The sequence below is a fragment of the Exophiala mesophila genome, assembly GCF_000836275.1.
Source record: "Exophiala mesophila strain CBS 40295 unplaced genomic scaffold supercont1.2, whole genome shotgun sequence".
NCBI lineage: Eukaryota > Fungi > Ascomycota > Eurotiomycetes > Chaetothyriales > Herpotrichiellaceae > Exophiala > Exophiala mesophila.
In genome coordinates this window covers 3,731,563-3,743,422 of record NW_015622505.1, presented here as the reverse complement: position 1 = coordinate 3,743,422, position 11,860 = coordinate 3,731,563, and the positions used below count along the sequence as shown (strand labels likewise).

General features: G+C 50.5%; 4 protein-coding genes across 5 annotated transcripts in view; 2 read left to right on the top strand and 2 right to left on the bottom strand.

Annotated features, from left to right (window-relative positions):
- The window catches only part of PV10_03136 (uncharacterized protein), a gene marked incomplete at both ends in the record, with an annotated part of 2,550 nt that extends 2,006 nt beyond the window's left edge, over positions 1-544 (bottom strand). The window contains one exon of the mRNA XM_016367540.1: positions 23-544. Within this exon, the coding sequence (XP_016227058.1) occupies positions 23-544 (522 nt within the window). The remainder of the gene's footprint in view (positions 1-22) is intronic.
- A 2,866-nt stretch (positions 545-3,410) lies between these two features.
- PV10_03135 (uncharacterized protein) lies at positions 3,411-4,623 on the top strand. The gene is made up of 2 exons (XM_016367539.1): positions 3,411-4,058; positions 4,135-4,623. Exons 1-2 carry the CDS (start codon positions 3,495-3,497, stop codon positions 4,477-4,479), a joined length of 909 nt encoding a protein of 302 aa, XP_016227057.1. The 5' UTR covers positions 3,411-3,494; the 3' UTR covers positions 4,480-4,623.
- PV10_03134 lies at positions 4,424-6,480 on the bottom strand. Of its 2 annotated transcripts, none has more exons than XM_016367537.1 (2): positions 6,061-6,480; positions 4,424-6,009 (listed from the first exon to the last, which is right to left on the bottom strand). In XM_016367537.1, the coding sequence occupies exons 1-2, from the start codon at positions 6,156-6,158 to the stop codon at positions 4,680-4,682; spliced, it is 1,428 nt and encodes a 475-aa protein (XP_016227055.1). In that variant the 5' UTR covers positions 6,159-6,480; the 3' UTR covers positions 4,424-4,679. The 2 variants fall into 2 exon arrangements, with proteins under 2 accessions (XP_016227055.1, XP_016227056.1); XM_016367538.1 differs by having other exon boundaries at positions 4,424-5,983.
- Positions 6,481-6,722: 242 nt separating this feature from the next.
- PV10_03133 (uncharacterized protein) lies at positions 6,723-8,343 on the top strand. The gene is made up of 2 exons (XM_016367536.1): positions 6,723-7,370; positions 7,431-8,343. The coding sequence occupies exons 1-2, from the start codon at positions 6,870-6,872 to the stop codon at positions 8,121-8,123; spliced, it is 1,194 nt and encodes a 397-aa protein (XP_016227054.1). The 5' UTR covers positions 6,723-6,869; the 3' UTR covers positions 8,124-8,343.
- The last annotated feature ends 3,517 nt before the right edge of the window (positions 8,344-11,860 follow it).

Sequence of the window (11,860 nt, the reverse complement as noted above, 5' to 3'; positions counted from 1 at the left end):
GGAGCTCTCCGCAAGCTTCAACATTGGCAGAGGCTTCGTCGGTTGGGAGCTCTCCGGAAGCTTCAACTGGTGCAGGGGTAGTGGTCTTCTCCTGGATTGACTCAGTTGTGGTGGCCTTCTCCTCGATTGACTCCGTTGCGGGTTCTACCTTTGTGGCGGACTCGGGTTGCGCATCGTCTTGGTCATCCGCATCCGATTCGTTATCAAGATCCGGGGCGTAGACATCCCTAGCTACGAAATCGGCTTCGAGGTTCTTGAGGATTCGCAGTCTAATATCATTTGGGTCATCCAAGGTCTGCTGAATGCTGTCGCGCTCTTTCTCGAGCTTGCTGATTTCTTGCGGATGATATTTGGGACTGAGCTTCTTGATCACTTTGTTGTAGTATCTGATCACTTTCTTCATGTTCTTGATGAAGACCTTGTTGCCAGTGACCTTCTGTTTGGATAGGGTGGGGATGTTGTTGTTGGGAATCATGTGGATGGCATGATCCACCACCTTCTCACGGTAGTACTGGGTAACACGGGGAAAGTCGAGTTGATCCATTGTTCACAAGGAATTATTGTAGACGGATGAAGTGTACGTAGAAATGGCTGTGATGATACTGAGTGCTTGAGAGCTGGATGTTGGCGTGCTTGAGAGTTGGATGTTGGATTGCTGGTAGCTGCAAAATGTTTGCACGATTGCTTTTGTTGGTAAGCTGAGGCTGTCGGAGATGGTTGTAGTGGGTATGAAGACAAGAAGGTAAAAGTTTGAAGAGAAATATTGTCGTGATTATTTATAGCCAGGCTGCCGTTAGAGTGACGGCGTATTCACACTTGCCAGGCGACATGTTGTCGTTGGGTGACAACCGTTGTGGCTTCACTGTGAGTGAATGTCGATATTAGTGAATTTTGCGTATATATCACCTCCAGAAGCGTGTTAAGAGGCGACAGGCGTGAAGTAATTACGGCCAACAGTTAACTTCCCTTTCATGATAAGCCATCCCATATGGTCCTGATGAGGGGTCTCATATGGATACATGGCCGAATCGCATGCCAACTTCAATTTCATGAGGCTTTAACCTTATCTGCACATTGACACCATGAGTCGACAAAGCTCAACAAAGGTTGACAAGAGGCGAACAAAGGTGTTGACACAGGTGCAAACAAAAGGGAGAGATGGCACGTGACGCGTGACGCGGGATATGAGGCTGCGCATATGCTTGGCGGCCAAGTAAGGCTGAGGTCCCCTGAAATTGATGTGCTCCAGTTTGATATCCTTACAACTTCACTCACGAGTTGTGCCATTGATGACATCCAACGGCCAGGCCAGTGCAGTGTTCCAGTATGGACCCAGATAATCGGAGATGGACCTAACCAAGAATGTCCCTCCATCGTTGAAACACCAAAACTGCCGGTGTTGATGCAACAAGGCGGCAAAATAGGCCAAGATGACAAGTGCCTCGGGACGACGCTGCTGGAGTAGGCTCACATACTCAGCTGAGATGACAGTTGGCCATGCGAAGACCAGTTGGGGGTTATCCAATTGCGCTCCAGGGCGGCCAACAATTCTGAAAACCCATCTCAAGTCCTTGATGGTGTCATGATATACTGCAACGGAGGATTCGCTCAGATCAGACTTGTCAATCAAGTCTTTCAAGTCATCGCATTCCACGCGTCCAGAGTCTTCCACACTCCGCGGAGGGGTTGATTCGATAATTGGCTTTAGCTCGGTGTTCCTGAGGGCGTCCCATGACTGATTGATCACGGCCCGCACCCCACGGTGAAGGTGGAGATATGTGACGAATTGATCCAAGAAAACATTGAGCTCTTCTTGATAGTAGTTGAGTGTATCGCAGAGGACTTGAATTCCTAAAAATGTGGAAAAAAGAAACATGGGGACGCAGGTTGATTGGTTGACGACTGTCTTGGCTCCATTGAAGAGAGTGATGGCATGCGTCTGCAGACCAACCGAGTAATCACGAAAATAAGTGACATGCTCAGGACGAAGAACTGCGAGGTGCAATGCAGAAATGGCGAGAACTTCGTGCATGAGGTACGGTGCTGAAACAGCATACTTAAAGAGCAGTTCCACAGTGGCCTTTTCGGAGAGGAGAATACCACCTAGGCTCGGCCAGGTGACACTGTAGAAATGAGATAGAAGTTCGAGCTGGGACATGTTTGCGACAAAACGATCATCTGGCGGAGGAGCCTGGGTTTCGTTGCTGCCGCCAAGTGTGTTGAAATTTACATCACCAGGGCTTCGTTGGTCATTGAGATTTGGGGTGGCTTCTTGAGTAGGAGTTGGAACAGGCGTGGACGTGGACATGGACGTAGATGGGCGTGAACTCGCCGTGAACGAGCATTGGTGGTGAGTGGTCCTGCAGTTGACACATTGAGGAATTGTTTCATCGCACTAAATGGGGGCACCTTGTCAGTAGGTTTTGACGTGAGATATACAGATCATTGACATGGGGGATATGCAACCAAGTATAACAAGAATCTTGTTTGCCAGGCAACTTCTAGTCGACCCACCTTAATATGGCGGGCTTTGCATTGAGTGCAGCCATGCCTTGACTTGCGGTGTGGTCTGCGTGAACCTCCCCGCGACATAGTATGTGTCTGAGGCATCCGTGTCTCTCGCGGTCTCAAAACGGGGCGGGCGCCCGCGACTACTTGCTGATGAAGCAAGGTGAGCGGTCCCTCATACAGGATCAGGTGTCACCATGCATTGGAAACCGAGCGAGATGACTGTTTGAGAGGGCAATAATTGGTACGGAGGCTATGCTAGGCTCCCGCGAAATAGCCCGTGGCTTGACTGGACAGCACATAGACCTACTCCGTAGACCTAGGAAGAGGAGTTGAGAGAAGCTTTTAGGGCTTTGGAGACGAGTCCGCGTATAGATGACTAACTAAATCGAATAAGGAATAGCGTGACACTAGAGATGCTCCGCACTCTGCAACTGGAGGCAAGAGCAACCCAGACCAGAAATGCTCTCTTCTTTTCTTTCTTCGCACGAGTAATGGAGTTTTGTAGATGCTTTAGAAACTCCAGACACAGCGTTTTTCATACTTAAGTGCGTCCTCATATCCTCTGACTATATAGCCAGTAGAGTGTGATGCTGTGGATAAATGACGAGGCAGCCCAGTCGGAGCATATACGCGTATTGAAAATGTCTAGACTCGCTACAACAGGCTCAACCATAGCAGAAAGCGAGTTGCAAATTACCTCAGTCATGACCTTAGCCTAGCAAATCAAGGAGCCTCACAACCTTGCCTCCAACGTACAAGGTCAACACTGTATGTAGTTGCACCTGTGGCCGAAATGGTCATGGGAGGGATGAGTGGAGTGATAGTCACGTGATGGAAGGCGCCTCCAATGTTTTCGACGACCTCCGCAATTCAATTCCAGGTACATTAAACAGAGCGCCGTTGATGTCCTGAACTCTGACGGGTAGCCTGCATTGTGCCCACCCAAGAAGCGAATAAGCAGAATACAGATTAACGCTCCGAAAATGTCCAATCCCGGCGCCAGATTCGTCTCTCAAAGTCTTCTGCAGACTCTCAAAGCTCCCCATTCCGCAAGCCGCCCAGCCAGAGCTTTCATCTGCAGACAATGCCGGCAGCTTCTCGCAGAGAAGCCCTCCCCAACATCCACCCAGCTCGTCCAGGCCGCTCGTCTGTTTAGCACGTCTTCTGCATTTCAGAAAAAGTCGTCTGCCTCGTCGAAATCCGCCCGCTCGTCTCCCGAGGTCGGTTCGCCAAAGAATAAGTCGGCACACATACCTGACAATGCGGCCACGAGGAACAAAGACGCTGAGGTCGACCCCTACGACTTCACCGACCTGAATGAAGGCCTTGCCACTGCGATGGCCAGGCTGAAAGACGCCTTGACAAAGACTCGAGATGCCGGCCGCGTCACACCTGAGAATCTTGGTCAATTGCCCGTGGAGATCAATATCAAGGGTAAAGAAGCACATGGGGGCAGTGCGCACAAGGAAAGAGTCAAGATTCAAGACCTAGCCAGCGTGGCACCCAAGGGTGGCAGGACTCTTCAGGTCTTTGCGGCTGAAGAAGCAGTAGGCTAGCTCCATGCACCCACCCCCTCGCAACAGCGTCCTCTGTCGGCATGTTACTGACACGGTGTGTTTTTAGCACGTCAAACCCTTGCTTTCGGCTCTTGCGTCCTCTCAACATAGTCTTGTCCCTGCCGTCGACTCCAACAATCCTCTATGCATTATCGTCCCCATCCCGCCCGCCACAGCCGAAACGCGAGCTCAGGCCAAAGCCGAGGCGAAGAAATGCTTCGAACGAGCCAGCAATGATGTTCGCAATGCTCGTGGTGATCAGCAGAAACGTCACCGGAAGATGGAGCTGGAGAAGCTGGTGATCAAGGACGAACTGCGCAAAGCCCACAAGCAAATGGAAGAGGTCGTCCGCAAGGCTCAGGATGAGGTCAAAAAGGTGTACGAGGCTGCCGTTAAGAGCCTGGATGCGTAGAACGCCATGTAAAAAAAAGTCTGATTGTGACGGCTGCCATAAGTGGTCACTAGTCCTTCGGAGCACATTGGTAAAGATAATCTGTCGCTCTGCCAAAAATATCCCTCACGCCTACAATCGCTCATGTGATTCTGCATCTCCGTCAAACCAACTCCCTGCTATGCAATACATTTAGACCTGTCACCATCCCATTCATTCATTCATTCCTCACGCTCGTTCTCGGTGGAGATACTGGGCGGCTGCTTCCTTGCCTGGCCTTCAGCTTGAGGAGGCGATGGTGATGGTGATGTATTAGGTGTCGGCGATCTTGGCTGTGTAGGCTTGACTGGTACTGTCTTCCTAGGCTTGTCGTCTTTTGTAACAAGTGACCAGCGCTCTGCGTCTGGCACCAGGTATACCTTCTCCAGCACTGGCCTCCCGATTAACGCATCTGCCTCAATATCGTAACATGCTGCTACGATGCAGCGAAGCTTACCCTTTTGGCCCTCAAAATCAATCCTCCCACGGATGTTGATAGTGTCGCGACTTGCTCTCTGTAGGGCTCTCATCTGGCCCAGGCTCCAATGTGTTCGAAAAACTGCAGTCGCGGATTCGATGGCTGACTTGAACGTCATAGTCTTCACCACATCTCGAAACTTTTGGCGAGATTCATTTTCACCGAATTCGCCTCGGAGAAAGGGTAAGATCTCTTTCATTCTGGCATCCGGAATCTTGGTGCATTGGAGACTCTCGATCGCCTTCATCTCTTCGGTATGCCTGCTTTGATTTGCTGCCGAAGTGGTGTCTTGGTTATTGTTTCCACTTCCCGAGGATCGAGCTCGGTACTCGGCGATCTGATCCAGGATACGTGCTCGGCAAAGAAGATATGTAACACGTGCAAATTCCTGACAACCAGCATAAAATGCTTTGGACATAATTACTGGATGAAAGACACGGTCCATGCGGCTGCCCACAGTTTCGGGAAGTTGACGCCAGCCATATGCGGCATTTTGGGGGGCATCGCGAGGTAGGTAAAGACATGGGACTTCGTAACTGGCGGGTGGGCCAATTGGATAAAGAAAGTCAATAAGGATATTCATGGCCTTCACCTCGAGAAGTTTTATCAACGGGGAGTGTTTCTGGAATGCTTCGCGCTGAACGAGCTGTGCGATCTTCATTTTCACAGTTTGAACCTTGTTCTTGTCTTTGGCAAACCTCACATACGCCTTCCACTCGGGATCGCTTTCTAAATAGAGCTGCTGTGGCCTTCGACGGACCCATATTGGGAGCATCAAATGTACGCAGTCGCCCAGATCGTCCTCGGTGACTTCATTTGGCCGTGGGGTTTGTCCAGGTTGTTGTGGGTTTTCACGAATTTGCTTGGGGCGATCTGAGGGTTGGAGATTATCTGATTGTCTCCTAGCATCTTCAAGTTGTTTCTTTATTTTCTCAAGGTCGCGGTTCGAGGCGGGTGAGGGTAGAATGGTCCTGATTGTGTGAAGCAAGGCAATTCCAACGAAGATACCTGTCACAAAGCGGGCGGTGGGGAATCTGTAAATTGATCAAGACTGAGAACACGATCTTGCGACTGTACAGACGTACTTTGAGGTCTGGGTTATGGAGACTTTTTGTAGTGTGAAGGAACCATTTTCTCGAGGTACACGAACTGTGCGTGACCTTCCGAGTAAGAATCGCAGCATTGGAAGGGTAAGGGTTGGTTCATGGTAGTAGAATGAGGACCAGTTACATCAAAGTCGCAGGGTGGGAGCCCAAGGATGAGTGGTAGTTGATAGTATAGAGAAAACTGTTCAGTTGAAGAAGCCAGGTCGCAAACATATTTTGGCAAATGAACATATATCCGAGCCTCACATGTTGCCTCCGCCACAAGGAAAGTACCTAATACAGTCGGGAAGTGTGTATTAGAGAAGCGTCGACAGCTGTTATGCTACATTGATGGTGGTGTGTTCGAGTTTACCAATAGTGGGGAACTGCGGTGCGATGGGAGGGAGTCGATTTCCTCCATAAACGCCCGGGGCCAATCAGGATGGGAAAGTATTGGGATGGAGGGTAGAAGACATGGAGGGTAAGTGCAATCACAAGCGGTGGGCACTTGCCAATCCAAAGTCACCAGACCCCAGGCTTGAAGCGTGGATTGTGGCGTTGCTTCTGTGGCTGCCTCCTTTTCTGGCAGGCAGGCACTGTGGCTTGATATGCGATAAGTAAAGTGTTCCTTCCTCCTCATCTCTATGATCCACTCACCTCCAAAGCTGCCCCCAGCGCAGGTACTGGCCAACAATTCCCCAGTCACCACGACACTCTCCTTCTTATCGGATCGAATATTCCCTCCCCTCGGATTCAAATAGTCGCCTAATACAGTCAGGGCTCATTGTCGAGCTGCACCAAAGGCGAGCATGAGGTCCCTCACCTCAATTCTATCGGCAGCTGCCTTGTTGCACCATGTTTCTGCGAACTCGGCATATCTCTTTACCATCGACCGATCCGTCGTGTCTTCGTCGACCGCCGTGATCGATTCAGACTTTGCCAGTGCCATTATTGCTCGGAGAAGATCCCTTACTGCAGATCGACATTTGGGACTGTCGAGCGAAAGCGACCTCGAAGATCTCAATAACTACGGTGGATATCAGCTCCCACTATTTGGGGCACAAGCTGCCACTGAGGCTCCAGGGAAGCTCTTCATCAGGATCCATGGGGTTGACATGTCCATCGCCGAGTTCGACTCATATATGCCCGACCTGTGGATTGAAGATGCCGCAATTGATCTGTTGACGGATTTCAAGGCAGTCGACAATCGCCTGAAAAAGGATGGCATTTGTGAATATTCCGTTCCTCCCAGCCTCAATGCACCAGGAAGAAAAGATGTCGAGGTCATATTTTCGTATCCTCTGGACGGTGTATGTGGTTATCTATTGCCTTGAGTGTGAGATATTGACACTAATCCCTCTCCTCTACAGGAACCTTCATGCTTGCACGCGTCAGAAATCCCTACCATTCCCGTCATCCTCAGCCTCCAACATTACCTTCCCACCTCCCCATCTGATGTCAAGTCGCAAATCACCGGTCTTGTCCGAATCCTCAAACATCTTTCTGCGACCCAAAATGTCGAGTCCACACTTCTTCTCCTTCCAACCACCCTGGCCAAATCAAAACCCCACGCCCACCACAACCATCACGCACGATCAGTACAGCTGGAAGAAGAAGAGCCTCTTGATCTCCCTTTGATCCCATTCGATTCATCGGTCAAGGCTGCGACTGATGGTCTGATTTCCCAATCCAATGCCACATCCAACTTTACACTCCCCCTCACATTACCCGCTTGCTTTACAAGCCAAGCCTCGTGTGAGAACACGACAAACTTTTGCTCTGGACATGGAAATTGCTATGAGGCCCACAATGCGTGCTTCAAATGTAAATGTGGCAGTACCCTTGCCAGAACCAATCCCGATGGGACCAACAAAACTACTCAATGGGGCGGAGCAGCATGCCAAAAGAAGGATATTAGCGTACCATTTCTGATGTTTGCTACGTTTGGCGTCTTTTTCGCAGCAGTCATTGCTGGTGGAATCGGCCTGCTGTATAACATGGGCAGTGAGCCTCTCCCAAGCGTGATTGGCGCAGGTGTGGCCGGCCCCAAGGCTGGAAAATAGTGCGGATCAACTTGATTGACCTTGTTGTTTGAGGCGCAATGGAGGGAGGAGGTATTTGGCTAGTAGACCAGTCGCCATGATCAGAGAGACAAGGATTGACAAGGTCGCCAAAGGATGCAAATCGTCCCACAGTTGTCAGGGATTTGGCCTTTGGAACAATGTATACAGTAGTGTTATATGACCACGAATGATTTAGATCAAGGTGTTTCGATCGTCAAGACTTTTCCTATCCACGCTGGCGTCGTAGGAGCTATACATGTGATATTACTGTCTATCCTTAATTCCATAAGTTCAGCCTAGTCAACGCCTGTCTTTTTCTGTGGCTCTGCTGTCTGGTTTGCGCCAATTACTGTACAACCAAGATCCATGATACCCTTTTAGCCCACACATCCGGACCTCCTTGTTATCCAGAGCCTTCTCGATCTAGTCATCCAATTCAACCCAATCCCGTGAGCCCACCTCGTTTCATGACATTTTGAAATTGATCCTAATTCCAATTCTGCCAGACACATTCACAACCCCCAATTCCACCATCAATACCACCTGCACTTTGACTAAACCCATCACCGTCATCAGCGTCATCTCCTGTCTCCGTCGAATTAATCAAACTCGGCGCCGGATTGACCAACCCCGGCCCACCCACGCTTCTCAACTCTGGAATCAAACTCTTGACATCATCCTGAATGACCTGCAACTGATCCACACCATAACAATACGCTCCTTTTTTGTTGATATTCCCTCCATGGCGATCAATACTCAATGTCGCTGGATAAGGAAAGGATCCTGGTCTGCTGAAATCAGTGGCTGAATTCGTGGCCGTCCCAGTTGCAGTTCCATTATTCCCATCTCCTCTTAGCCGGACTAGTAAATCAGCGCCGAATTGTGGATTCGTCCAGATTTTGAACAAGAAGCGGGTTTGGCTGAGTGTACATCTCAAACGAGCTTGGTTTCGATCTGAACCGCCGTCTTCATCCGCAGCGTCGATGCCGTTATTGTCGGAGAATGCCTCTTTGTCGAGTGCAGCCATAGAGCGGAGAAAGATCGATTTGTCGTAGTACATATAGAATCCATAGTGTTCGTCGGCGAGGCCACGGTTGTAGAGTTTGATGGGTTGGGCGGATGGGTATGGTGAGATGGGGAGGAGGTTGGCTGGTGCGGCGCTGCCGTCGTCGAGGATGTCGGGTGGTGGGAGGCCGATTGTGACATTATTGTTGCTGTCTTGTCGTCGAGTGAGGGGTCTGGAAGCTTTTGTGCTTGTTTCCGTCGTGATGGCCGAGGCGTTCAAGTTGTTGGGGTCGATTGGAAAGCTGGGAATGATTGTGATGAAGAATGGTGTTTTTTCGCCATCGAACGGTTCGGTGATGTTGTCGGTTGTGTTGCCCATGAAGATCTGGTCTGCTCGGCTTGGAGGTACGGGGTTCGGTTCAAAGAGATCTTTGGAAAAGGGGTTACTGGCGCGTCTGGTCAGAGGCAGCGCTCGTTTGGCCAGGTCCTGGACCGGGATGGTCATGTTGGCGGGAACGGTTCCGTTCTGGAATGAAATCTGGAAACGGAAGTTGGGTTGATCTGGTGCGTTGTCGCCTATCTCGCCATGATTCTCCTTGGGCAGAGCACAGCTCCAAAGAGTTGATGGGGCCACGCATTGGTTCTGCTGTTTGACGAGGTCTGGTCTTGCAATGGTCGAAATCCCCGTAGGCATCGGTGGATACCCGGTGAGGTTCAACCATTCATTCTGCACAGGTGTACCATCACCAACCCTAGTGAGCAGTAATGCGAGTAACACACATGCGACGACGATAAGGAGGAGCAGGATAGAGATCAACCACGCCCAGCGCCGGTTTTTCTTCTTCGTCTTTGCTTCTGCGTCGTCGGTCTTTTGCTTTCGGCCGAAACACCACAGCTTGGACAGGAAGCCACCCTTTTTCTTGTTCTCGTCGACGTTCTTGGTCGAAGTGGGAGCGGGAGCTTCTCCTGGGGGGTGGGATGATGCCATTGGAATCGTCCTTGCAACAGGCAATGTAGGAGATGGTTCTGCTGGTTGAGACGGGCGCGCTGAGGTTGTTGCGTCATTTGTCGGGGCTTCTGGAGTGTGGAAATGATGATGAACTGCGATAGGCCCCGGCACTGGTTGAAACGCTGCGGCCGTTTGTCCTCCAGGCGCGTTTCCATAAGCTCTTTGTGACTCGGTTTGGGAATATACTTCAGTCAGTGGCACTGCACCTTGAGAAGCCATGGCACGGTTCATGCCTGGAGATACAGGCCCAGGCGAGGGCACACTTGGAGGTGCTTCAAGTGCAGCAACATTAGTGGTAATTTTGGGAGGTTGATCCTGCGGAATCGTGTTGCTTCCACTTGGTGCTGGCCCTGACTCTGAGTCCACATGACCTTGTGCCTCGTTTGATTCCATCCCCTTTCCCATAGTGAGTGATTGCCCCTTGACATGTCCTGCTTGTGGCTGTTCCGAAGGACGAACAAATGGAGCAGGTGCTACGTTGGATTGTACAATTGTGGGTGAAGGCATCTTCGTGACTACCTGTACCGCATATTCACTGGAAGGACCTTGAAGATTACTCATGGCTGGCAAAACTCGGCCCCCAATATCGATCCGGGTCTGCTCGTCTTGATGTTGACCAAGTGCAGCTGCTCCGGTCTTTTGTTGATGGTCAAAGATTGAACGGAATTTCGGTAGTTGCTCTTCACAAGAATGATTCTCACATTCGAAGTATTTGGTCCCATCAATTTGCTCCACTGCGCAGGCGTGATAATATTCTGCGGCGGTCCCATTGTCCCAACACTTCGAGATCGAAGGCTGTGGTGGGCCCGGTCGAAACTGATGGGCGTCGTTCTGGAACTGCTCGAATGAAGCATCCTTCTTTTCGTCGACTGGAGATACTCCGTCGCGGGCCTTTTCCCAGGTCGTCCACCGAGACCAGACGCTGGCTCTGGCACTTGCAATGCCGAGTCTTCTGGGCGTTTGAGGAGAGTCTGAAGCTGCAGAGAATGGTCCATTGCTTCTAGACATGTCCATAGGATACGGACCGGATGGCAAGGGTGGAGTTGACGCCCTGTGGGTGGCAAGACTCTTAATCGTGCTTTTCCTTGATATCATCGGGGAGAGCATCAGATTCCACCAACCCTGAGATTTATGACGCACAGTTTCAGGAGATGGGGCCTGTATAATCTGTTCTTTGCTTTCCGAAGAAAATCTTCTGGTGTCGGCTTCTCCAATAGTGTCGGTCTCATATTCACTCGAGTCATCGATGTGGGTTTGGGCGGCCTTGGATGGGTATGATCTTGTAAAAGTTGCACCATTCACAATCGTTGCTCCCGCTGTCGCGTGTTTGAGTGCCAATATGGCGTCTGAATCGCTGATCGCTTCCTTTTCACTGCTCTTTGAAGCCTTGTATTGTTTCGAATTCGTCTGAATGCCATTTGAGGGCTTCAAAATCTCCCGATCATAAGGAGAGTCTGACGGAGTGACGACGATTGCAGGAGTATCAGGAGTCTGCATGGGTAGAGCACTATCACCTGCGTAGTTGTAGGCGTGTGCTTCGGCTTCGTGTTCAGGAACGCTGAGTCCTATGACGATGGATCGAGAATCTGGAGATTGTGCATTTGCGACTTCGAGCTTTCTATGGGAGATGTTGGTCTCTGGACCTGATAGTATTTGGGGATTTCGATGCTGTGTTGGCAGACTCTGTTTATTAGATGATACTGGGTTGGTCAGTAGTGCGTGT

Bases quoted from the DNA above. Each gene is read 5' to 3' on its own strand.
- PV10_03135 (XM_016367539.1), top strand. From the start codon at position 3,495: ATGTCCAATCCCGGCGCCAGATTCGTCTCTCAAAGTCTTCTGCAGACT. The intron at 4,059-4,134 runs GTAGGCTAGCTC...GTGTGTTTTTAG, and splicing joins TCTTTGCGGCTGAAGAAGCA to CACGTCAAACCCTTGCTTTC.
- PV10_03134 (XM_016367537.1), bottom strand. From the start codon at position 6,158: ATGCTGCGATTCTTACTCGGAAGGTCACGCACAGTTCGTGTACCTCGA. The intron at 6,010-6,060 runs GTACGTCTGTAC...ATCAATTTACAG, and splicing joins TCCATAACCCAGACCTCAAA to ATTCCCCACCGCCCGCTTTG.
- PV10_03133 (XM_016367536.1), top strand. From the start codon at position 6,870: ATGAGGTCCCTCACCTCAATTCTATCGGCAGCTGCCTTGTTGCACCAT. The intron at 7,371-7,430 runs GTATGTGGTTAT...TCTCCTCTACAG, and splicing joins TTTCGTATCCTCTGGACGGT to GAACCTTCATGCTTGCACGC.